Raw genomic sequence first — 25,384 nt, 5'->3', positions numbered from 1 at the left:
TTACCTTGTCAGGTTATGTTCTTGGTATTTTCCTAGCTCAAGCGCCATGCTTTAGGTATTGAAAAATGAGTCCCATTTAAGAGAACCCCATGCAAAAGAGGAGGGCATATTGGCTAAGTTACAGGAATTCTCTGTGTATTTCTTTATGGTTTTTACATTTTCTATTGAAGTTTTCATTAATGAGCTGGTTGCTCATTCTACTTCCCGATAGATTTTCTAATAAAGTTTTCATTAAGTAGCCAGTTATTGTCTTGATATGACTTTGTATTTACTGCCTCCTTTTAGCTTGAGGTTACTGAAATAATGAAATCAATAACAGGTCCACTATTGTCCTTCGCCATTTTTTACACCCATGAGCATGTGAATGTTCTTTTTGTGGGCTATGTGCTCCCGCTGTTTTGTATTATTCTGAGCATGTCCTTGGAGATTGACATTTTCCTGTCATGTAGAATGGCAGGTTTTGTACACAACACAAGTAACTCAAAAGGCCAAGAAATACCATGATGGTTTTCTGCAGCTTGAAGTTCACGGATCCCTAGGGAGGCAGGTCATTTGAGGCACTTTCATGGATTTTTCATTAAGCCACTTTTTTTTTTTTTCATTAAACTGGGCTGGCCACTTTGTTTGCTGATCCAACATGAATCACTTCTGTTTTTAAATAGTGGTTCATTATGTGCCCCAAGTATCACACTAATTCAAGTGCTTTTCATTACCCAAAAAAGTTCAAAGGTCTTTTTATAGGTCCTGGAATCACTTTTCTGCTAATTGTTTTCTTCCCCTTGGATCATTCAGGTCACACTGTATGATGCTAGTAGGAAAATCTTGGTGAATAAATTTCTTAGGAGAGATGAAGTGCTGGGAACTGGAAAATCTCTGGTGTTCGATTCTCACTTGGTTGATATTGGGGAGCATGTGGTAAAAGAAAAGGGGCCAATGGGTTTGAATGATCGTGAAACATGTCGCGCTGCCGGAGAAATGAGGACAGGCCGTGAGGAGGTGGATGGTGCTAAAGTTGATCAATCAATCCTGGGAGGTTTGCAGCATTTTTTATTCATCCAATGCTATTTAGATGTTTCAATAACTTCATTGTAGATGTAGTTTTCCTTGATGCATCCTGTTTGACTAGCTATGTCCTAGTGAGGTACTGAGGAGGTTATTTAAGTGGATCTGTGGGTGTTAAGATACAATTGGAAATGAATACGTTGAAAGAACATGTTAAGAGAAAGTTGCTACCTTCCTTACTAAGTAGGGGCACTTATACGAGGAGGATTGTACACCTGATATGGTCACCTAAAGATGATTCAGAATTGGAACATCTAATTCTTTCTTTCATAGATATTAATTCTATGTGCCTCAATTATTTGATGCCTAATGCTTGACCTTTGGATATTACAGTACCCTGGCATAAACATGGAGACAAAACTTCGGGGAAGGTTCATCCAGTGAGAGATTCGGATTCAAACAGTGGAATATCTGGTATGAAAAGGACAGATTGCATCAGGAGAGTTTCCGAGACCAAGCCTCTACGTGATGGTGATTACTCTATGGAGAAATTTCTCTATATGAGAATTATCTTCTGCCTTTTGATGTTACTATCTTTCGCATGTGTAGTTAGATTTAGGCACAATGAAAATAATTTTTTATCTTATTCAGGCGCGTCAAGTAATTTACAGTAAGCTTTGTAAAGCCCACAAAATTGATAGATTGTTTCTTGGACCTGCTCTAGAAAGAGAATGTCATCAATTAAGCTTGGGATTGGTTTTATTGATTTTGATGCATCACTCACTTCATTTTGCATTTCTTTGAAAGTTAATTCTCATGTTTATTGGAGGAACCTATGTGCGTTACCTTGCAAATGATCTCTTGTAATCAAATCGATGCAGCCTGTCAAATACTATCTGTACTCCGAAAACCATTAGATCAAGTTGCCATTGCTGAAAATTCAAATGAAAGGAAGGCAACTTTTGCTTCCCTAACGAAGGAGCTTCAGGATCTGGATAAGTTTTGTGATGGAGCTCAAAGACAAAGAGCACCAGCTGCTGAGCTGGCTTCGGTAGAGAATGTGGACACTGGAAATCTGACTGATACTACCAACAATGAAAAGTTACCTGGTCTAATGAAGTCTAAAGGTTGGTTTAGTGCTATCTCACTCACTCCAGCATTCTTTTATTTTTAGTGTTAGCTTTGTCGCAATACATGTTTCGTCATCTGACATTGTAAAATATCATCAGAATTAGCCTCTGAATTCAATGAATCTTACTTGATGGGCGACTTTGCAATTGGCAACTCACAGGTATTTCACAGCTACTTGTCCTGCTCTATTTTCGGTAATTGATTCTTTCAGCTCTATTTTGATCCGTCTGTGGCAAGATTGTGACTCTAAGCATCTGGAAATTCCATCAGAACTTAATGAGTTTTGATGTTTGATGTAACTCTTTCGTCCAAACTACTGGACAAGCTGAATTAAATTAGCAGCAGGTAGCAACTGCTTGCAGGGAATGTTCAAACTAGATGCATGAGGACCTGCTTGAATTCTCTAATGCATCCCAGTCCAAAATCTAGTTCTTTTATTTACCTTGAGGATATTCTCAATTTCACTGAGCTTTGTTTGACTAGCATGTACATCTGCTGCAATTAACGTTTGCAGCCTTCTCATGGGCAAGCTGACCCCAAGTGCTGCCGCGATAATCTTGTTTCTGAAGCATCGCTTTCACATGGTTCTCACAGCGATGCTAGTGATAAAAGAATGGACCCTGAAGGATATAGAGATCCATTGGAAGTGAAGGCTGAGTGTCCCAGTTTTGATCTTGGATTTTGAACCATATCCATTGCTCAATCAACAATATTGCTACTGTCAAGCATCTGGATGGAGTGCGCAAGAATCTTCTGCCTGTCACATATGAAATCTGTACAGTTGACCTCCTGTTTTTATGTGGAGCGTTCTGGTGCCAAATTCATTTGCAGCTGTCTGATCTGAAAAGATTTTAGTTATATGACATAATCAAAGTATTTCCAGTGATCTTCAACATATTTAGGTACACGTTTGATGCAAAGAAACTCATATGTGGGTCTATCCGGTTTCCTTTATCCCTTCTTATTTCTCGTCCAGGAACTTGTACAACTTGCTGTCCTTTCTTGACTTCCGCATGCTAAGCAAGGCCTTGAAGAGACTTTTGTTTTTGCTGGAACATAGCTCGATATCAGTTCTTCTGTTCCTCTCAACATGAGTAGACATTGAAGTGGATCTTCGGGGTTCCGATGGGTACTGGATGTTCATATGGGCATATAAGAGACTCGGCCATGAGAGGTCATGTCCGCAAGACATGTCCAACAAAAAATGAAGCTTAATAGCTAAGCTGCACTGAATTTCATTGATGCTTACTCGTTTTTTGGCGTTAGAAGGGTTTGGAGATGTGGATTTATCGGCCAGAGAACTTGAACGTGTGAGTTGAAATAGAAATGGGGAGGTGCGTTTTACTGTTTAGAAAAAGTGCGGCTTGCATTAGTAGCTTGTCTGGCTACATGATATGTGATACAATCATAGGGCATGAAAACATGATGTAAACGCTATGTATGGCAATCTGGAGGGGGTAAGAACATTAGGAGTGTCAAAAAATTCTTTTGTTCACTTGAGTGCCACATTAGAATAAAATCAATTATTTGAGTGTCAATTCTAGCAAATCATCCTACATGGAATTTATTTATTTTAAAGTTTGTGTTTTTACTTTTGTTTTGCTTTTTTTTTAATTTTTTGCTACGAGGGTCACCGGTGACCCTTGTTGGTTGCGAAACCTCGCCCTTGGGTGTGAAGTCCTGGGCGAAGCTGCGAGAGCCCCCGCCAACTTTGGGCAACGTTGCCAGTGGCCGATGAGGACGTGATGCCCTCGCATAGGGCCTTCACTTCGGGGGCGAGGCAGCCCTCACATAGATCTAGCCACGAAGGCCCTAGGCGAGGGCCCTCATAACTTCACCAGTGTAGTGGCTAGTGAGGCCTCGGCGACCTCGCTTAGGGCCTTCACGAACTTGCTTAGGGCCTTCGCAACCTTGCTTAGGGCCTTCGTGGCCAAGGGCAAGGCAGCCCTTGCCCATAGTGGGCGCGGATTTTGCGGTTGGTGACTCTTGCCTGCCCAAAATAAAAAAGCAAAAATAAAAAAAGTATTTTAAAAATTGTCCACGTTAGTGTTGGCAAAGCCACGTTAAACAATCAGCATCTATGTCAAATTTTTTGGGGAGATAATTCGGAATCGGTACTCAAATGATTAATTTTTCAAATTTGTGACACTGAAGTGAGCAAAAAATAAAGTTTTGGCACTCGGATAAGCACATACGAAAGTTTGGGCACTCTATGCTCTTACCCCCAATTTGGAGTATTCAATACCGACCTGCTTTTTTGTTGGACAAGGTACTTGCGAATGAAAAGGGGCCCGTTCGGGAGGATTGTGGAAATTGGGTTGCCAAATGCCGTCTCCTGCATCAGGGTTCCATTGTCAGCATCAGGTCTTTCCGGAGCTAGGATGATTAGCACAAATTCAGTCAAAAGTTACCTGACGATTGATGCAGAAGTCTCTATATTTCTCGGATATACTTCTTTGGAAAGCAAAAAAAGTTATTAGTACGTCAGTAGTAGCATTTGATATTCTGCTTTTTGATGGAATAAGTTGAACACTTGCAAATGATGAGCGAGAGAACAGCTACTTCTATGACTCATGAACTTTTTACATCTAATAGGCCAAATCTTGTTCCGTGAAATGTGCATAGTGGAAGCTAAACTAGAAAAAGAGTCATACAATGTTAACCTGCTGATATTTCGCCATTTACTTCATTTGTCACGCAATATCGCAGATTTTTGTTGTCTCCACCGTCTTTAGCTTTTGAAACTGAAAGAAAATTCTTAAGCATGAACCGACTTCGATCTTTTGGTCTTAATAAACCAATGACAAATGTTGTGAAGGGAAGCATGCCTGGTAAGATATATCACATGTGGTGCTTTGGAGTCCTTATCGCTAGCTACTGTTGAGATAGGCCTCCGTGGTCTACGGACATCTCACACATTCGTAGTCTCTAAAACACAAAAATAGGGTTGAAGATTATATTCGTTATATGTGACAAATGAGTCGATAGTAAGAGAGATAGTTGTTCTCTATGCCATTTTCCATATTATTGTTGAAGCAAGATATATTATACTATTTAGAATATATTTTGCTCTGCCATTTAGTTTGTTACAACGTAATATAATCTGGCAAGTCATGTAGTTTATTTGGAGTAATTTCACGGTATCAAGAACTTAATTTTTCTTGTTAAGTTGCAATTTATTAGACCGCGCACATGGTAGATCATAGGGTATGCAAGCCCTTCCCATTCTTGTCATCCAGGAGAATCTAAGCACACCTAATTATATAGCACACCTGTTGAACACGAGAATCTAAGCTCAATTGCGGAAGCTTCCCCAATCTTGTCATCCAGGAGACAATTGACCTAATAAGTCATGGAGCCCAAGTGATCCATAGTGTTGATGAAAGCTTTAGTTGTATAATCTCTTAGCGTGTTCACCACTCTACAGTATTGACAAGGTCAACTAAGAGATGCACAACATGAATAAATGCTCAAGCCGGTACACTATGATGAATTGAAAACCTATGCATCTCACATTTGTTTATGATCTTGTCCGTTGTAAGATAATTCAAAATATTCAGCTGCTGAGTATAACTGCTTCCTAAGATCCTTCAAGTCCGATTAGAGAAAAGCTTATGATTAGCATGCAAGACAAATCCAAACCCTTTCACCCTGAAATTCGAACATGATGTAAACTAGATCATGAGGAATTTGATCATCTAATAGGCAAAAAAAAAAAAAATAGAGGAACATCAATCGAATTTTAAGGTAAACCCAGAAAAAGTAACTAGTAGTTATGTACCTTCAGGCTATCTGAAAAGATCAAACTCTCTTTCATGGGGAGCTCATCATAATGCGAAGCACCCTGAGGGGAGGAAAATGAAGGAGGTGACTGGCAAGCATCCATCATACCAAAGTTCAGAGTATTTTCACCTGTTATAGTGAAGATGAAGTAATCAGATTCAACTTCACACCCTTGGGCACTGACTATCATTATCCATTTCCACGACGTATTTTCTTCTTCTTGACGTTCTTTCTCTATTCTTATCTCTTTTCCATTTCCTTCCAACAAAGCCGAGGCTAAAATCCTGAGATATTGCAATGCTCACAGAGTTCTCCATAAGCCGACGACAACAGTTATTGCCAACGGAAGCAATTCTTCTTGTTTTGTCAATTCACGGATCACATAGAACATTGCCAAACCGCAGGTCCAAAAAGAACCAGATAAAAAATCTCAGTAGGAAAGAAAAAAGCATATGCGACGAATATGAAGCTGACATTACCTCCTTTTTATCTACTGCAACACGGTCCCAAGCCTCCTTTCAGCTCCCTAACATTCTCTGATAAGGAAAAGCAAAGAAAGATATCCAAAAGGCCATAACCAAAATTAGTGATCTTCACCTTTAGATATTGAGAGAGGGGGAGAGAGAGTAGAAAAATCATCTCGCATAAATGGGTCACCATCAAGTGTCATAGTGATTTGTGCCTTTTGCTTCTGTCACAAGGTTGTTTGAGTGTCTCTGTTGGGGAGAGCAATAATTGGGGTATGATGAAGGCTGCACCATCCTAACAATGACAAGCAAGGCGCTGAGTTTTTTGGGATTAAGTACTGAAAGCAACGCGCACCCAAACTGAACACCACAAAAGTGAGACGTCCAATAACAATAATAATTCAATAATTCTTAATCGCTATTTTGCCCATAAGCCTGTCATGTATGAGCATTTTCTTCCATCTAATAATCTAAGGTTTTACATATCTAGCATAAAGGTAAATTCTCACGAATCCAATCTCCGCTCCCGTTCATTCCGCTTACTAGTTATCTCATCTCCCGATATTTATACGGGGCATGAGACGTGAGAAGGGGTTTTTCAAGTTATTCTTTTGCAAAGATCAAGTGTAATATCTGCTCAGGAGTGGGAAATTTTGTCATTTTCATTCACTCTCGTCCATTGAAAACATTAACATTCTTCTTGTGTGAATGATGCTATGTCAGTTTGGCATTTGGTACTACATAGAAGTCGATCCTCTATGGAGCCAACATGCATCAGCTGTCTGGTGCTGTTAGCTCAAGTCTTTTTATCATTTGAGCCACACTAAATTAGTATAGGGAAAAAAAATTGAAAAATAGAAAAGACTTCGCTCACTTAAAATAAAAGACTAACTTGCTTTTTGGCTACATTAAAATCATGTGATGAGCTGGTAAATGATAATGGCATCGCCATTTAAGTTGTTTGGAGTCCCACCTAACTTGCTCACCGATGAATTCAGTTTAATTCTTCACCCAAATTTGTTAGGCCGATTTGAACTCAAGAATGAGCTTGATCTTATTCATTAGCCTACACAGGGCAGATCTGTCACATTTAAAATGTGGATTCAGTCAAATTCCCAACTCAATTTGCATTCATCTGAAAATTTATTTGGTACCAATTATGTAAAATGGCATTGTCAATGGATAGTTGTGCTTAATTTAGTTGTCAATAAAGTGATCTTTTTTTTTTTCTTTTTTTCTTTTGGATATAATCAATTTGTACAAGAGACAATGGACTTTTTTAGGAAATCGGGTGATGCGGGGCTTACACATTCAATTCAGCTACCAAATGACATTTAATCTAAAAATAGGCCTACTCGAGCTGTGCATGCAAATCCAATGAAAGTGAGGTTTTGCCAAAGATCCTGTAAACGCAATTAAAAGTGAGGTGGCAAAATCTTTGCATTTATCAACTTTTTATTAACATTGTCATCTTGAAGATCGAGCAAGATTTCATGGTAAAGATGGAAACGAAACTAGCAAGATTTCTTGGTAAAGATGGAAACAAAACGCGCGCTTTGGAGCAAAAGCGCCTACTTGAAGAGAAACAAGAAAAAGCAAGTCATTTGAGAAAATAATGGAATGAACACAATACAAAAAGTCATGAATTTGGAACATTTTGGGTGGTTGGGAATTCCTTATCAAACTTTTATGATACATCATCGTACTACATGATGAGATTTGTCGATGATTGTCGCAACCCAACAGCTATGAGTCAATCAATAATGACTTCCATTGTTCTTTCCCAATAGGAGGAACATCAATTATCATACTCGGGCAACAGCATTCAGCGACGATTTAACCACGCGGAGGCCAAATCATCTATCATGCAAGACTCGATGAAATTGCAAACCCCAGAATAATCAATTCTGCTCTGTCCTGGGGGCTTTATGCAGAAAATGTAGAAAGCAGAATCTCATGTTCACAGAGCTCAACCTGGAGTCTAGGAGAAAATATAGGGGAAAAGAAAAGTCCGACACGATTCTCCTACGCGACTCGTCCGAATCGATCTTAAAAGATGGTTTCGGAATACCAACAATCAAGAGTAAGCATGAGCCCGCGGCTGTGCAACGACTATTTCAATGCTTTGCGACTCTTTGACCAATGAAGACAATTGCGGTCACCGAGGGGCGAGGGTCCATTAGTCAATTTATGAGAGACGCTTCCGAAGGTCTGAACTGATTCTGGAGAGTATATTATCCATCTGAGTAGATTAGTGAAATTAAAAACAGAATTCCGAGTAGAGAAAGCTAAAATTCCCTCATCGCAGGAGAAACAGCAACATTTGCCGTGCGTCACCAATCGACACATAATCATTTGCTTTCTCGCTACCTCCAGCAACTTCATCTCTGTATATCCAAAGGTAAAGAATAAAGTAGGCACACATAGAAAAGAATCTTTAGATATACAAAGAATTGAATTACTCATTCCGCAAGCAACATGCCGATTTCGGCTTTTAGCCACCCCAGTTTCTACTCTCGCCCGCGCATTTCGTCAGACATCTGACCAGCGCTAGGAAACGCTCGGATCTTCTGCCCTTTCCATTGCAGCTTTCACGGCGACGACTCTCCTTTCTTCATATGCCTCCCATCCAGCGTCATTTTGCAGAAGCGTGGAATTCGCTCCACCTCCTCTCGCGTGCCCTTCGCCCTTCACCTTGTCCCCTCCCGGCGCTCGGGAGAACTTCACAATCTTCCATGAGCAAGTCGCGAGTTCCTCGCCTCTCCACAGCGAGCGAAACGACAAATTCCCCCCGAATTGAAGCCCACGAGGATGAGAGGGAAAATGAAACGAGCAACATGTTGCAAAATTGCAGAATGGATGGAATTTTTGATAATTAATACGTCATGTCAGCTTCGAAACACTCTACGACGCCCTTCTCGCAAAAGCTCTTATAAAAAATAAAATAAAAAAGTACGACACTTCAATTCCGACAGCGATGTCGAGCGAATTAATTTGATTTTTCGCTCAACCTGTGATAATTGAATCTTATTGTGAACTTAAATTCTTAAAACATATAAACTCTCTCTTTGTTCATTTTATATCACTCAAAAGAAAAAAAAAAAACAAGATCATATATTAAATGCAAGGGTCCGTGACTCAACAAGCAAAAGAGAAGACCGAGCATGAAATAAAGAATTACATGAATTAATTTAGTGCATGTACAGCTTTTTACTTTTATGAGCGGTTTAGTCGGTGCTTGATTGAATCGGAAATCATTATTGGGCTAATTTTTCCTAGCGTGCGTGGGGAAAAATTGTACAATCAACTACATTAATATTTGGAGTTGTCTAAGCTTAGCAAATCTCACATACCCATTCAAGGTGCTTCTGTTCACTTGAACTTATTTTCCAAGTCCTGCCCCACTTCTATGGAGCCTTTGATTCTTTCAAGCGAGTCAAGCAAGACATAAATTTATTGAAAGCAAAAGAGGGTATTGTCTAGAAAAAAATGATACAAATTTATTAAAAGAAATCAGAATCCAAAATAATATAACTATTTTGAAACTGACACAACTTGATATGTCGTCTTGCTTTTAGTAACAAGATGGGAATTACATTGTGTGTGTACCATGAAAACCTTATTATGATCAACTTTTCTTTATGGTGCTAATGAAGATTTCCAATCCCAATTAAGCATGAGGTGATTGTTAATCTTGGATTGAGATGGTTGTATTTTAGTAAATGAAGTTTAATAGAAGCAATTTTCTAATTCTATGGACGACAATATAGATTTCATGAGACTAATTCTTAACCCATTAGCCAAATACACAGTGATCCTTGAGTTACTAGCGCCGATCTATCAATTTGAACAATAGAAGTGAACATATAGTCCCAATTTAGACAAGCCGTTATGAACTTCTTTTAACCAGTTTGTTGCCAATCCCATCCTTAACTAACACCAATTTAACATTTCCCCCGGTTCAATCTGAAAACTCATAGAGAAATGATTTTGTGACAGTTTTTAATCTACTATTAAAATAATAATTTATTCCGGACCACAAAAAATCAAATAACAGATAATTACAATTTGTTGTGAGGCTCACTCCTTCAAGAATTCGTGACAAATGACAAGCTATTATTCTCACAATAATCCAAAAACTGTTATGCTAGCAAAGCCCAAACTCATACCCATGCCTAAACAAATTCAGATGCCATTTCACTGAGGCTACGTCAAATTGACCAAGATCCTGCAGCGCAGCGGAACGTAATCATCTATTGGTTTTTGTTGATTTGAGATCATCTTGACGCGTGCTTCTAGTCAGACACACAAACAAATAATCCGAAAGTTGTTTATGCGGGTCAAGTGTTGCAGCTCGTTGAATTGTATAATCGCTGAGATGCTGATTTTGAGAGCTGAACTAATGGTATGGTGCTCGAGGTATTGGTTGGAGATAATACGGATGGTGGCGCCTCCTAAATCCCGCAATCCGATTTTCTCCTAAGGCCAAATCCAGCGGACATACTAGGCTTGTTGCAACGACACTAAATATAATCGCCTAAGAGCAGGAAAGAAACTTCGTAAGACAGCAACTTAGTTCAATCTTTGTTGGTGCTCACTTAGATATTGAATTCCAGGAAAGTGGGGCCTAAGATGCCCATCGTCAGCATGAGAATTTGGCTCTATGTGCAAACATATTGGTGGTCCTCAAACAAAACATATCCTATGCACCGACCAAAGTTGGTTGGTGCTGACTGTAATAACTACAAGAAACTCAAAACAACCAAATGCCTTGTGTAGCAATACGAGCTATAAAAATCAGGAAAATGTTCAACATGGTCCCGAAGCTAAGGTGGACTTGAGCAAACCTAGGGCTCAAGGATGAATGCGGAACTGATAACCCGATCACGCAGGAACTGCCTGGTGAAATTTGCAATATAAGAACTTCGATTGACAAACATTAGCTTCCTTTTACAATAGGCACACGCGAGATGGCTCATAAACTTATACATTCGTCATCTGCTTAAAACAAGAGAATGAGGTGTTTTAGCTCCAGCATACTTGATACTAACTGACCATATACAAAAGAGAACTAAATTTAGATATTACTTCTTTCTGAAGCGCCGAACAATTCTTCACATGGTACATAACTTAAACTTATCACTAGAGCAGCATCAGTTACACCATAAAACCCCAGTTGCCGAAAATCCAACCACATCAAAGTACAACTGAAAACTCAAAAGGTAACATGATTTGACTGTTTTAAAGACAAAGACTTCTACTACTAGCATTACCGTGCCTTATACCACCAATTAAGGGAGATCGGCTTTGGAGGTTGCACAGCATCGTTAAAATATAAGATTGAGCATTACTTGGCTACTCTCTAGATAGAGACCATGACACTTAATACAACACACGACACGACCAGACAGACATGAACTGCAAACCATTGATTACTAAATGAAATATATAGATCCTTTCATACCTTTGGATCTCTCTATCAGCCCATGAAGTTATTAGCAAATTGAGTATGACATCCCGCAGCAGAGAAGGTTCCGCAGGAAATGACGAATAGACTATTGCAAAAGTTGTTGAGTGCTCCTCATAATCTTCAAGAAATGAATCTTCATCATTAGAAAGCTCGCACTCATCGGACGTCTCATGCTCTTCCCCTTCTAATCATCTGCCGAATGGAAACAAGACTAGATCAATTACACTCTTTCATGAATAGGTAATCAATTAGAAAGGAAAAGAAATTATTCAAAAATAATCACGAGACAAAAGAAGGTGAAGGAAATAGACGCATTGTGTTATATTAGTGTTCGGCTGCTAGCGGGAGAAAGGAGCATAAAGTAATGAATTATGACTTAAACGTCATTTTATGTAGCTGAAATTTGAAATAAAGATAAGTGTATTTGAAGGAAAGAAAATAGAATTGCTAAATAATAAAAGAGTGTGTCCATGAGAAGGAGTGTGGGAGGGGAGCAAGCGCAGCCAGGACTCCCCCTCGTTTATCGCTGGATCTTCCCATAACATCTATCAAGGATTCTATACCCATTCAGAGGGGCCAAAAGTGCTTTTTCGAGTCACCACTAAAATTCAAAATAATTTTTAAATTTCATTGGTTAATACTTGCTAATTATTTGACTTTTTTTTTAATCAATCATTGTCGTCTAACTCTTAATAGTTTTTGATGTACGGTACAATTTTACATCATAGAAATGTAGATGGACTTGCCACGGTCGGCTTGTTCTGATGAAAAAGACGACAGATAAGAAAAAGATGCTTTGTGAGGGTGAGAGATTTTTTTTTTCTACTTAACTCCCCAAGCTATGTATTCCATCTATTATCGACATTTTCATTTTCATATCTTTTCATACCGTGTCAATGTTATCATCCTTCTTCTCACTATTCTCATTCGAAGGGACCTAGTCCTTTTAGCCCAAATTGCCTGATTCATGAGCTAACTCTACTTAACGAGGACACAGCTTAATCTATTTTCAATGTGTTAGGCTTGAATAAAACTATTTAGCCTAGTCATAATATTGACATTCTAGAAAAGAGCAAACGTGAAGTTTCCATAATTAGAGATAAAGTAATCATGATATTTTTACCAGATAAAAAAGGGCAGCTTAATGATAAAAAAAAAAAAATGATGTACGAAGCGTTCAGCGTGAAGACAACTTAATATGAATGTATTATCAGATAATAATAATTAGGATGTAAATTCAAGAATTTAGGAACAACTTGAACAAATGAATTCCCAAACACTCTTTTGTCCTCAATATTATATAATTATTAACATCTGTAAAGTAATACAAGAATACCAAATTATGAATGTGAGCGCGACCAGGTTTCTATCTACCTACCGTCAATGATGTACTATTGTATATTAACTAGCTTTTCACACTTTGAAGGAAAGTCGGCAAGGCTCAAGACCAAATAAGGCTCCATGGGATCTATGCTAGTGGTAAGATTTGCTGTATTCTGAAATTTGAGTTGCTGAGAAGATCCAGAAGAAATATGAAAAGAAAGATTCATCTTTGGAACCATTGGAAAAAGGCATTGTTTCTCACAATGATTTCCCTCCCAGTGATGCACAAAACGAGTTTAGCGGCATTAGGACAGTCGCCAACATTCGGTTTTTTTGGGAAAATTATCCAAAAAAATCTTAAATATATGCACTTCAGTCAAGAATCTTTCAATTGATTGTCTTATGTGGTACTAATGTGTTCACATTAGTGATTTCCAGCTTAAATTGGTAAAATGTGAAAATATTTAGAACTTAATTGATAAAATTGAAAGATTTAAGATTGAATTAATTAAAGATTTTTTGGATAATTTTTCTTTTTATCTTTTTGTAATCCTAATGAGGCCGAAGGCCGGGACGGTCTTCTCATCGTGTAACCACCCTTACGTGACTTTCTCCTCATCTTCCAGATCTTAAAGCGCATGGTTCTGGTTGGCTATGTGGCACTTTTGTTCCCATTTTCTCACCGTACTTTTAAGACAATCTCACTGCGGGCAAGCCTCTAAGAAGAAAGCATCAAATTTAACAAGCAACATCAGGGAAACTCATGATTCGCCCTTCGAGCAAGAAAGCAAAAGCCGCCGTATAATGAAGTTGTGAACATTTCTTTTCTTTTTTGGTCTAGAGATGGCTAAATTAGGGCTATCATCTCCAACAATCATGGTCACATTTTATCATCTATCCTTTAGCAAATGCACTGAAAATCATTAGGAGAATTTACATCTCCAACAGAGTGAAGGTTTTTGCTTGTATTTTGCTTTGATCACAATCTTATGTTGTAGATGAAGCATCTCAAAATACAGATCATTTTTACATAATCAAATTAGAGATGTAGATGTAGTCTATAGGATATGCAAAATTAGCTGGCGGTTCCCACCAGATCACAAATAGAATAGGAAATTGTACAGGAAAAATCTCACATGACAAAATGGATGATTGATCATGGCACAAATGGGGAAACTACATTTATAGGATTCATATAGTGGCTCCAATATCTCTCATAGAAAATAAAAGTATGTTACTTAAATTAATTGTCGATTGGCCATATCACGAAAAATTATTACGGCTACAAAATCAGAAGGGCGGCACTCCACTTGTAAGTGCTAAAGTGCTTGACTAAGAAGAGAGAATCGTTGAAATCTTGCGTGATCAATTTGCGTAAGCAAAAATTGACAGCTAGGATTAACTAATGTCCGATTACTGAACGGTGAAGATGGGTTGGCCATGTCAAGTACCGTGGCGTGAAGCAATTGGTGCTCTGTCCATGCTTCTTATTTATCCTTTTATTTTTTTTAAATATTTGTTAATTACTATAATTCTATATCATTCTTTTTACGCATTCTAATCTTCTAGTTATGATAATAGATTATACCGTGTCATATAAGAGAGATATATTTAGACATCATGAAAGTTTTTTCTAAATTTCATAATTATTCTACACAGTCAATTTTATTGCATGTATAAAAAGGATAATACAATGAAACATTTGCGGGTAATTTATACAATGAGATTTAAAAACATTTATTCCAATTTTAACTTTATTGGCAATACTCTTAATTATTTTTCTTTTTTGGGGAAAGAAGAGACTCATTCCATTCAATTTATGCATCTAATGTACAATGTATACTTTCATGTAATATATTTGATAAGATATATACTCGAGAAATTCTATAAAGGATTGTGATACAACCAATTTGAGCTAAAATATAGTGAAAAGCTGATTTTGTGCTTCTCATTTTCCGCATCTGCTATAATCTGGGGGCCCACCCCCCGACAACACACAAGCCGATGCTCCCTTTTTTCCCCTATAGCCACCCGATCTTCGTAAGTTGATCATAAAGGTCACCCGAACCACCCGACCTTTGTAAGCTGGTCATAAAAGTCACCAGATCCGTCATACGGGCGGACCACTCGAGGTAAAGTCCTCAAATTGAGACAGTTGCCGATCCCTAATCGGGAAAGATGAGGCATGGCTCCTTCGGCGACCCTCCACTCCTCCAAATTATCTAGCTCACGAAGTTCTAAATGCTTGAGTCGAGGAAACCCTCCTGCAGAGCAAACCATTTCCTTTCCCAAGAAAGCATTATACCCCAGCATCAGGACAACCAAGTGATCCAATTTCTCCAATATTCGCATCGGATCTTCTTCGAGTTTGGACCACAGTAAGACTAGCTTACCCAGTTGTTGGGGTAGATTCTTATGCTCTGGAAACTTCTCTATTTTTCCACATAGAAATAGTTTACAGTAATGACAACAGCTTGATATCATACTTAATTCGCCTTCAGTGAATGAAGAGCTTGTGAATATGAAAGACGAGGACTGCAGATGTTTCAAATTAAATTTAGCAAGTTGTGGAATTGTCTTCAAGTCATTAGAGCCTTGCTCGCTGATGATAATCAGTTTTTGCAGATTAGTCAAATTGCTTAGATCGTTCACATCACACATCTTCAAAAAAAAGTTTTTCAATATCCGTAGGTTATTTAAAGTGTCCAACCGCAACTTCCTCCGATCCTCACAAAATATCTTCTTGACGGCAAATTGGAGAGGAAGACGAAGATACCTCAACCTTCTCATCTTCCACAACACATTTGGCACGGTTACCTTTATATATGGAGCCATATGAATGTCCAAGAATTCCATATATACAAGGTTTCCGAAAGATTGCGGCAAGCCCTTGAAATTACTTCCTGCTAAACTTAGGAATCTTAAATGAACTAGGTCTCCCACTGATTTAGGTAAATTTCCTCTCAAGTAATGAAGGCCCTCGAGTTTCAGAACTCTGAGAAACTTACAATGGATGAAAATTGGTTGAAGTTGCTTCCACTTCCCTTCGACAAATCCGGAGACCATGAAAGTTCGAAGGTGGAGCATAGTCCTTCCAATTTGTTTTGCTCTTGGAATCACGTTTCCTTCAACACTCATATTGAGAAAAAGCCTTCGTGTTTTGCAAGTTGACTTCACTTTTATTGCCATTGAAGAAGAACATTCCTCCGTTTCATGATTCTGCTGGATATTAAAAATGCTGAGAAAACTTTCTTGCCTAGCCTTGGATAGGCATAAGTCTCGCATCATATCATGGAGGTGGCAAGTTTTGATCTTTCCACTCAAGTTGAATCGTACTTGAACCATTCCCCTATTAACCAACTCTACTAAATATTGCTCTGCTACATCTTCTATCGGTACTTCTCTCTCTTCGTCACATTCATTTAGTGACACAAAGCCTTCAGCAATCCACAAATGAAGAACCTTCGATGCAGGAATTTCGCCATCCTCCAAAAAGCTACCCAAATAGAGGAAGCATGGCTTTAAATGCCAAGGTAGATCGTCATAGCTTAAGGCCAACACTTTTGGTACATCACTCTTATCATTAAAATGCAAAGGGATCTTTTTGTGAACCGTCTCCCATTCATTGACTGCCAGAAGTCCACCAAGCACAATGATAGCCAAGGGTAGTCCTCCACACTTCCTAAGGAGTTCATCTCCTAATCTCTTCATGTCTTGGGTGATTACTACACAATATTAGGCAACAAATTGCAACTCAACAATTATAAGATGATGCAACTATAATAAGAAGATTACTTCAAGGACAAATATATGCTTTTAGATGTATAAGTAAGATGTTATAGTTCTTTGTAATTTGTGGTTCATTTATGCTTTTGTCGGGGGAAAATAGGGACCACAAGAAAGCTCCTATCTATTCCTCCATCTATGCCTGGAAGACTAAGAAGTCTAAATTAATAAATGGAATGTATCGTCCTTGTTATCCATGGCTTGAATTAAGTGGCTTGAGCAAATGTATAACAACAATAATCCTACTTGATGAAGAAAAATGCAAGCAACATAGGGACAACTCAAGTGTGATCTCTTGTAAGTTAAATGTGTTGCTAATCTCCCGCACAAATTTTGATGAAATCTTCATTTGCCGCATAATGATTCGTGATATTCCTTGTCAATCCCTACTCTTATTGTTAAGCCAGCTATTCACAAATGCAAAAAAATTGGACTTGGGATGAAGCCTATGGAAGAAGTAACATAGCTAGGCTTCACATCATTTCATAAATCCAATCAAAATTGCTTATTATGTTGGCCTTATAAAAGCCTCTTTGATATTTAACCTCATTAGAGGAAAGGAGGAACAAAGTTTTGGATCTTGGTTTAGTGGTATAATTGTTAGCTATTAAGAAACAAAAGGGGCATCTGATTCCTCAAATATTGAAATTATGATGCCTAATACTTGATATTTCGATCATTTGAATTCCAATGTAACTATCTATTCATAAATTGCTTAAGCTTCCGAAAGGAAAAATTGAGTAATGAAGTACCTGGTATTTGTCCCTCTGTCTCTGATTGTTTTGCGATACCTTCTACAGCTTGGCCTGCAATAGTATCTTGACCACTTCCGGGTCCATCAGAAGAAATTTCAACAACTAATCCTACAATGATAACCGAAGTGCCATACATCAGAATCAAACAGGCAATATAATATCTTGAAGCTACTATGTGTTAGGATAATAACATTAGAGAAGTCTCACCTTTTGTTTTGGGAAACGCCCTCTTCTTTAAGAGATCCCAGCTCTCTTGGTCCGATAAGCATTGAAGTTCATGGATCCCTTGAGGATTGATATACTCAGCTACATCTCTATTGCGAGTTGTAATCAATAGCTTGCTTCTTGTGTTCTCGACCGGGAATGCATCTTGAAGACTATCCCATGCCCCTTTGGTCCAAATATCATCAAGAACCACGATACATCTTTTTTCTTTTTGGGTCTCGTATAGTTTTTCAAACAATTCTTGATTTATCATATCCTTAATCTTCTTAATTTGATCAGGGATCAATTTAATGAGAATTCCTACCAAAATATCTCTCACGTCATATACTTGAGACACGCAAGCCCAAGCGAAACCAGTGAAATTTTTCTTCATGTCATCCTGAGCGAGGACTTTTCTAGCGAGTGAGGTTTTACCCAAACCACCCATTCCCCATATAGAAATAACTCTGTACTGTTCTCCATCCTTCAACAGCTCTTTCACCAACTCATTAATACTATCTTCCCTCCCAACAAAATCTTCCTCAAAATGGGAATAAGTACGTTTCGACGTCAAATCTCTCGCCCATTTGCGATCGCCCTCATTCGCAGGTTGTGCGCCAAAAGCCAGCATGCTCATTCTAAGATTGGAGATGCTGGATTTTAAGCCCTCAATCTCTGTGCCCACCACATGAACCTGCACGCACGTGCACTTCGCCGCGAGGCAAGCACATGCTCTGGTGATATATTGTTCCTTCTTCAGCGCGACTCTCAGGGTGTATCTCTCGATGATGTCCTCGGCATCATAGGCAAAGTCTCGGAGTTGTGCGACCCATTCTCCAACAGCTTGGTTGTGCTCTCGCCTCGCATCCGCATCCCTCAGCAAGCACTGGATCAGCCTCAGCTCCCTATACAGGTCCTCGACCTTGCCCTCCACGCCCCTCAAGAATTTGGCCTCCTCGATGAGCAGCTTTCCTATTGTCTGCCCCACGGACGAAACAACAGACTCGGCCATTGGTTATTGCACTACTTGATTACGATCGTTGGAGCTTATGATAGAGAATGACTTGAGAATTCACTTTCTATGCGTTAACAATCTCTGCACATATAGGCCTGCGAGTTGCAAATAAGAAAGAAGAGGAGTAAGTACTTAGAAAGTTGCGTATCGCATTGATAATACATATTCTACATCCTCGGATGCAACAAAATCACCCCACGAAAGACTTGAGCTTAATTAGGTGTCCAGGCTTGGCAACGTTTCGTCGAAGTGTACTAAGCTGATAATTATGTTTATTCTTTTTCTCTTGGAGTTGAAACAAGCATAAGCTTCGATTTTTTTATTTTATTTTTTATTTTTTTGGTAAATTGTGCCGTGAACCTGCACACCACCAAGAAAAGAAGTTCCCAGCTTATGGCCCATTAAGAATCCTCCGATGCTTAAATTAGTATGGGACTAGAGTGTGTTAAGTATGGAATTTATGGAGAAAGCATACTATCAATATCGTGGGTTTATCTGTGAACCCATTTGATTATGGACTTCGTTAGCAGTGATCCCAGTTAAATATGTTGTAATTAAAGCGAAATTTGTCAAAAGCTTGCTCATCGTGAGATTGTCTTGCGAGTTGGGGAAAAAATCAGAATATAAGTTTGTCATCATGGGTTTGCCTCAATTATGTTGTAATTGAGCAAAATTCAATTATTAAATTACACCCATCTAATATGCATGTAAAAATTTTGATTACTAATTGCTAAATCTCAATACATCCTATAATTGAAAAAGAATTCGAAATTATTTAGCTATCAAACACACTCACGCAGCTCTTCATATACTTAGAAATTCAAATCCCTAACAAACCACCATGGAAGCTGTGAAAGAAATGGAACGTCGCCTTCACAAAGCACCTCTATCATGATGGCTCTCTCCTTTCTCTCTCTCCAGGCCTCCACTAGTAAAATACGTGCGTTGCTCACTAGTCACTCTCACTACTTAATTGGTAAAAGAGCTTCTTCGTGTCATCAAAAATTGCCTCAATTGCTTACCAATCAACCCCCTCATTGATCTCACTCAGTCAAAACATACATGTTTCGTGCAAAAAATCAATTTATCTTTCTCTTAGAAATAACATGTGAGGCAAAAAGTGAATACTCAACAATGTACAAGGGGCATAGACTTGATGCAAATGTTGAGACATACAACGTAAGAGTTCACCAAAGATAAATTGGGCTTACAGTCGTACTATACCAGAAGCTGAGAAGCACAACATAAATTCATGCATCACAACTCTAAACATAAAATATGCATGCATGCATGTGAAAGCCCCATACTGAGAAAAGCTTCCACTTGCTTATAATAATCATTCTAAGTATAGAAGTTAGCACCGCCGACTTGCTGGAAGCAGCAAGTGAACTAATATTTATGTCATTCAAATGACCCAAGGGAAAAAAACGGAACATGGTATAATCCATCTCACCTCGAAGAACGTAAAAATAAAACATCAAAATTCTAAATCATCAAAATACCGATGCAATGATTATGATAATATTAAAGAAAACTAAAACCACAAAAAGTAGAAAAAGAAAAGGAGACAATTCGACTGGGAAAAGAGCCACTAACAAGATCAATCGCGACTTCCTCTTTTGTCTGAATATTGATGCCTAAAAGTAATTCGTGAAAAACTTCAGTCAGAATCAAACTAAAAGCAGAACGGATAAAGTAAAAACCGTGTATCAGTTCGCGAGCAGTCCATCGAAGTAAATCTCTCCGAACGATCCAAAGTAATTCGTGAAAAACTTCAGTCAGAATCAAACTAAAAGCAGAACGGATAAAGTAAAAACCGTGTATCAGTTCGCGAGCAGTCCATCGAAGTAGATCTCTCCGAACGATCCGCTTCCAATCTTACGATCGAGCCAGAAACAATAACTCAGAATGATTATTGGTACTGGGATTGGGTCAATAAGCTCATCATCTTCATCCTCATCATTATCATCGTCATCACTCTGCACAGCTAACTGGATAAAGGCTATGGCACATATATATAAGTAATGGCAGATGGGCTAATGGTAATAATTCAGCATCGCATTTTTGCTTTATGTACCGTCAAAAGATAGGTTACACACAGGCAAAGATCAATAATTCAGCATCATATTCTTGCTTTATGCCCCGTCGAAAGAATATTGGTTTCGCATGGGTTAATGGCACTAACTCGGCATCACGTCTTTGCTTTGCGTTGTCAAAAGATGAGTTTATCAAGGTGAATCGCTTTACGTGTCATCAACTTAGCATCATATTTTTGCTTAATGTGTCGTCGAAAGATCAGTTTCAAATGGGCTAATACTGATAGCAACATTTTTGTTCTTTGTAGTTGGAATACATACCTTCGCAAATCATATCTACTGTAAGATATATCATGGCTTGTACCATTTAATATATATGCACACACAAACCGATCAGACTTGTTCGCGTAATTAAATTCAACTCCACAAAGTTAAGGATAAGTTACGATGATGGAACTGCACGTATAATTTGGAAACTCCATATATGCATGATTAGAAAGTGTTACAGCGATTTTGTGGTGCATTAATAGTTAAATGTTTTAACTCTACAATGAAAGTGTAGTAGTTTTCTACGATATCATATGAGAAATCATAATCCAAAAATTCAGTAATTAACTAGATGAAAGAGAACCACATATATTTAATGCCCATTAAAAGCTCCATCAACAAGTGATTTTGAATCCTTGAACACGATTGCAACACGCCATATACAACTTTATAATTATATATGATGTGTAATTTGTATTTGTGTATTCACATACAAAAGATTAATGAGAGGTTGTCGCATTTTTATTTTTATTTTTTTATTTTTGTTTTTTTACAAACCAAGGGGACAAACTTAAAGGCCGGATTTCCTTGAAACAGTAGGATTCAGGCATTGCACTTAGGCCCTGTTTGGTAACCATCCAAACAGGGCCAAATTCTGATTCTTTGTTTCCGGAATCAATTTGGGAATAGAATCGCGTTTGGTAAAATTTTTGTTCCAGGGAACAGAATGGGAGTAGAATCAAGAATGAAAAAAAATATATATGATTCTTGTTCTAGAATCAGAAAAAAGAATCAAACTTAACTATTCTTACTATTCTTCTCTTTTCTTCTTCTTCTTCATCAATCGTGTGCCGCCATCCGCTCCCATCCACCACCGTCTGCCGTTGCCAATCGCCGACAACCGGTCCGGCAAGCTTGCCGTAGGTAAGCCCAACCACCGGCGAGGCCGAGCCTCGCCAGTGGCCAGGCGGGCCTTGCCGGGGTTGGCTGAGCCCCGCCCAGCCTCGGCAAGGCTCGCCTTGCCCCGGTGAGGCCCGTGTGGCCATCGACGAGGCTCCTGATGCCCAGCCCCACCGGTGGCCAGGCGGGCCTCGCCCAACCCCGCCGGTGGTTAGGCGGGCCTTGCCCAGCCCCAGTGAGGCCGGCCTGGCCACCGGCAAGGCTCAGCCTTGCCAGGGCTGGGCGAGCCTCACCTCCCGCGGCGAGGCTCGGCCGGCGAGGGTTGGCCTCGCCAAGGGCCGGCGACGCTCCGGTGAGGTCGCCGGCCCTCATCTAGCAAGCCGCCGGACTAGTGACCGGCCTAAAGAAGAAGAAGAATAGGAGAAAAAAATGAAAACAAAAAAAAAAAAGAAAAAAAAAATTATAAATATTATTTAAAAATTAAAAGAAATTAATTTGGAACAAAATCAATAAGCACGATACCAAACGCAATTCTATTTCAGAATCAGAAATTTTGGATAGTTACCATACAGCTTAAAATGCTTAGAATCAGTTCTCGGAAACAAAATAAAAAAAATCATTTTTTTATCAGAATCTACCCTCAGAAACAGAATCGTTACCAAACGTATCCTTAGCAACAACCATAAGGAAGTTTCTTAGTTTCTAGATTCTGGCATTCCACAGCAGAAATGCAATAAAATTGGCGAACTGCAGTACAGTGAGAGTTAATGCAGCCACGTGGGTAATTTCAAGTTCCTAGTGGCAAAGAATTGGATGATCGTGATTAGCCTTCTCGATAGACATGCGCAGTACTCCCCTTCACTGCATGCCACCAACAAGAGTATATGATGCATCTCTTTATAAACCAATCTTTAATATTCTCTTTAAATACAATAAAATCTCCGCCCGAGGATCTTGGAAAGTAACAACTATGGACCGTAGGAAGAGCTAACCTTATCTGTACCCCTTTAAGCGAACAATATTATAACCAAGCTGGGAACTTATTGCCGACGCGCGGCTCCAACGGAGAGCAAATTTCAAAAGGGGGGGAGCGCTAGCTATGCACGCTCTTATCCAAAGACTATAGGAGAGACTTCATCGTAATCAAACCGCAGCCACTGATAAGGAGAGAGAGTGTGTGCCGGTCATTACAATAATTGGGCATCATTATTGTTTAACAATAACAGTGGGTTTAGGTCACTGACCTCATTATCTTCATCATGGTCGTTATCATCATCACTTTCTAGCGGTAACTAGATAAAGGTAATGGCATCTAAGTAATGGCACTTAGACTGCTAGCAATAACTCGGCATCATATTCTTAAAGTAATGGCACACCAGCTGCGGGCAAATACTCTTAAATAATAGCACATCGACTGCTAGCGATAATTTGGCATCATATTCTTACTTTATGTGTCGTCAAAAGTCTTGTGGGCAGATTCCTTTTATGTGCTTGTCATTTCAGCATTTGCTTTATTTGCCGTCAAAAGATTGGGTTCTCATGGATTTATTTTTGAAAAAATTATTCAAAAAATCTTGAACAAATTATGTTTTTGCAAATTCAGTCATCAAATTTTTCAATTTTACCATTTGAGTTACAAACATTTTTGCTTTTTGCTAATTGAGGTTCATCCAATCAATTTTGACCAAAAATGAATGATGTGGACATTAGCGATGCAATCGACTTAAATGCTCCAAATTGCCATACATAACATCTACATCATGTTTTCATTCTCTCTGATTGTATCATGTCATGTATGTAGACAAGCTCCTAATGGAAGCCACACTTTTTCTACCCAGAAAAGCCCGCCTCCCCATTTTGATTTCTGTAAGGACTCGGGCCCACTGTGTGATATTGTCCGCTTTGGGTCACCCGCCCTGGCACGAACGAACCGCCATCTTAGCCACGGTCTTTTCCCTCACGATTTTAAAACGCGTCACATAAGTTAAGAGGGACCCAAGCCTTATAAAGGCTCCCAGGACTCCCCCCCTTAAGCGATGTGGGACAAGAGGGAGAGGGATCTCTTCCTTGCGCACGTTCGGGGACTGAGGCGCGGACGCACCACCATCCCTCCTCCCTACGCACCGCCGCTCGGGTCATTACACTCTCCTCCCCTTAACAGAATAGCATCCTCGCTATGGCCCCACACGCTGCGGGAGTCGGCTCTGATACCATTTGTAAGGACCCGGGCCCACTGTGTGATATTGTCCGCTTTGGGTCACCCGCCCTGGCACAAACGAACCGCCATCCCAGCTACGGTCTTTTCCCTTACGGTTTTAAAACGTGTCACACAAGTTAAGAGGGACCCTCCCAGGACTCCCCCCCTTAAGCGATGTGGGACAAGAGGGAGAGGGATCTCTTCCTTGCGCACGTCCGGGGACTGAGGCGCGGACGCACCGCCATCCCTCCTCCCGCGCACCGCCGCTCGGGTCATCACAATTTCAATTCACACGTAAGGGTTCGCTTGTCCATAGATCTACTTCTCCAAACCCTTCTAATGCCAAAAGACGAGTAAGCATCAATGAACTTCAGTGCAGATTAGCTATAAAGCCTTTTTTTTTTTTTTTTTTTTTTGGTTAGACATGTCTTGAGGACATGATCCTTTATGACCGATTCTCTTTTATGCCCAAATGAACATCCAGTTCCCATCAGAACCCCGAAGATCCACTTCAATGTCTATTCAGGTTGTGGAATCAAAGAACCGATACCGAGCTACATTTCAGCAAAAACAAACGTCTCCTCAAGGCCTTGCTTGGCACGCGGAAGTCGAGAAAGGACAGCTAGTAATACAAGTTCTTGGACGGGAACTAAGAAGAACAAGGGACAAAGGAAACCGGATAGATCATATCTCAGTTTTTTTGCATCATAAAGTGTACCTCAACATATCGACCAAAAAGCAGGAAAAAAGAAGAAAAAAGAAGCGTACCTCAATATGTTGAAGATCACTGGAAGTACGTTGAATGGCATAGCATTTGTCCTCATTCAGAGTGCATTTTATGACACTGCATACTAATTCTCAGATTGGAGATGCTGGATTTTAAGCCCTCAATTTCTGTCCTCACCACATGAACCTACACGCATGTGCACTTCACCACAAAGTAAGCATATGCTTTGATGATGTTTTGTCCCTTCTTCAACATGACTCTGAGGATGTGTTGCTCTACGACGTCCTTGGCATCATAAGCAATGTCACGGAGTTGTGCGAC

General features: G+C 39.4%; 3 protein-coding genes and 1 non-coding gene across 8 annotated transcripts; 1 reads left to right on the top strand and 3 right to left on the bottom strand.

Annotated features, from left to right (window-relative positions):
• The first annotated feature begins 414 nt into the window (after positions 1–414).
• LOC104444040 lies at positions 415–2,839 on the top strand. Its single transcript, XM_039304461.1, has 6 exons — positions 415–547; positions 793–1,033; positions 1,396–1,533; positions 1,884–2,129; positions 2,232–2,293; positions 2,648–2,839. The coding sequence occupies exons 2-6, from the start codon at positions 934–936 to the stop codon at positions 2,816–2,818; spliced, it is 717 nt and encodes a 238-aa protein (XP_039160395.1). The 5' UTR covers positions 415–547; positions 793–933; the 3' UTR covers positions 2,819–2,839.
• A 230-nt stretch (positions 2,840–3,069) lies between these two features.
• LOC104444042 (protein ABIL2) lies at positions 3,070–4,955 on the bottom strand. Of its 4 annotated transcripts, XM_039304464.1 has the most exons (5): positions 4,797–4,955; positions 4,545–4,587; positions 4,383–4,468; positions 3,383–3,477; positions 3,070–3,265 (listed from the first exon to the last, which is right to left on the bottom strand). In XM_039304464.1, exons 1-5 carry the CDS (start codon positions 4,897–4,899, stop codon positions 3,095–3,097), a joined length of 498 nt encoding a protein of 165 aa, XP_039160398.1. In that variant the 5' UTR covers positions 4,900–4,955; the 3' UTR covers positions 3,070–3,094. The 4 variants fall into 4 exon arrangements, with proteins under 4 accessions (XP_039160398.1, XP_039160396.1, XP_039160399.1 ...); XM_039304462.1 differs by having other exon boundaries at positions 3,070–3,477; XM_039304465.1 differs by lacking the exon at positions 3,383–3,477.
• Positions 4,956–4,964: 9 nt separating this feature from the next.
• Positions 4,965–5,731, bottom strand: LOC104443902. 2 transcript variants are annotated; one of them, XR_005547512.1, is made up of 3 exons: positions 5,648–5,731; positions 5,406–5,554; positions 4,965–5,061 (listed from the first exon to the last, which is right to left on the bottom strand). It is a non-coding gene; the product is annotated as an uncharacterized LOC104443902 (transcript). The 2 variants fall into 2 exon arrangements; XR_005547511.1 differs by lacking the exon at positions 4,965–5,061 and having other exon boundaries at positions 5,277–5,554.
• A 9,452-nt stretch (positions 5,732–15,183) lies between these two features.
• On the bottom strand, positions 15,184–19,251 carry LOC104446049 (probable disease resistance RPP8-like protein 2). Its single transcript, XM_010059961.3, has 3 exons — positions 17,925–19,251; positions 17,715–17,825; positions 15,184–16,901 (listed from the first exon to the last, which is right to left on the bottom strand). The coding sequence occupies exons 1-3, from the start codon at positions 18,931–18,933 to the stop codon at positions 15,235–15,237; spliced, it is 2,787 nt and encodes a 928-aa protein (XP_010058263.2). The 5' UTR covers positions 18,934–19,251; the 3' UTR covers positions 15,184–15,234.
• Positions 19,252–25,384: the final 6,133 nt, after the last annotated feature.

This window comes from Eucalyptus grandis, chromosome 11 (assembly GCF_016545825.1).
Source record: "Eucalyptus grandis isolate ANBG69807.140 chromosome 11, ASM1654582v1, whole genome shotgun sequence".
Taxonomy (NCBI): Eukaryota; Viridiplantae; Streptophyta; class Magnoliopsida; order Myrtales; family Myrtaceae; genus Eucalyptus; species Eucalyptus grandis.
The sequence above is the reverse complement of the archived record's forward strand: the minus strand, read 5'-3'. Positions and strand labels throughout refer to the sequence as shown.

Bases quoted from the DNA above. Each gene is read 5' to 3' on its own strand.
- LOC104444040 (XM_039304461.1), top strand. From the start codon at position 934: ATGGGTTTGAATGATCGTGAAACATGTCGCGCTGCCGGAGAAATGAGG. The intron at 1,034-1,395 runs GTTTGCAGCATT...TGGATATTACAG, and splicing joins TGATCAATCAATCCTGGGAG to TACCCTGGCATAAACATGGA. The intron at 2,294-2,647 runs GTATTTCACAGC...TAACGTTTGCAG, and splicing joins TTGCAATTGGCAACTCACAG to CCTTCTCATGGGCAAGCTGA.
- LOC104444042 (XM_039304462.1), bottom strand. From the start codon at position 4,899: ATGCTTAAGAATTTTCTTTCAGTTTCAAAAGCTAAAGACGGTGGAGAC. The intron at 4,588-4,796 runs GTTAACATTGTA...TGCTTTCCAAAG, and splicing joins AAATGGCGAAATATCAGCAG to AAGTATATCCGAGAAATATA. The intron at 4,469-4,544 runs GTAACTTTTGAC...ACCCTGATGCAG, and splicing joins ACTTCTGCATCAATCGTCAG to GAGACGGCATTTGGCAACCC.
- LOC104446049 (XM_010059961.3), bottom strand. From the start codon at position 18,933: ATGGCCGAGTCTGTTGTTTCGTCCGTGGGGCAGACAATAGGAAAGCTG. The intron at 17,826-17,924 runs GTGAGACTTCTC...TTATCATTGTAG, and splicing joins GGCGTTTCCCAAAACAAAAG to GATTAGTTGTTGAAATTTCT. The intron at 16,902-17,714 runs GTACTTCATTAC...AATATTGTGTAG, and splicing joins GACAGAGGGACAAATACCAG to TAATCACCCAAGACATGAAG.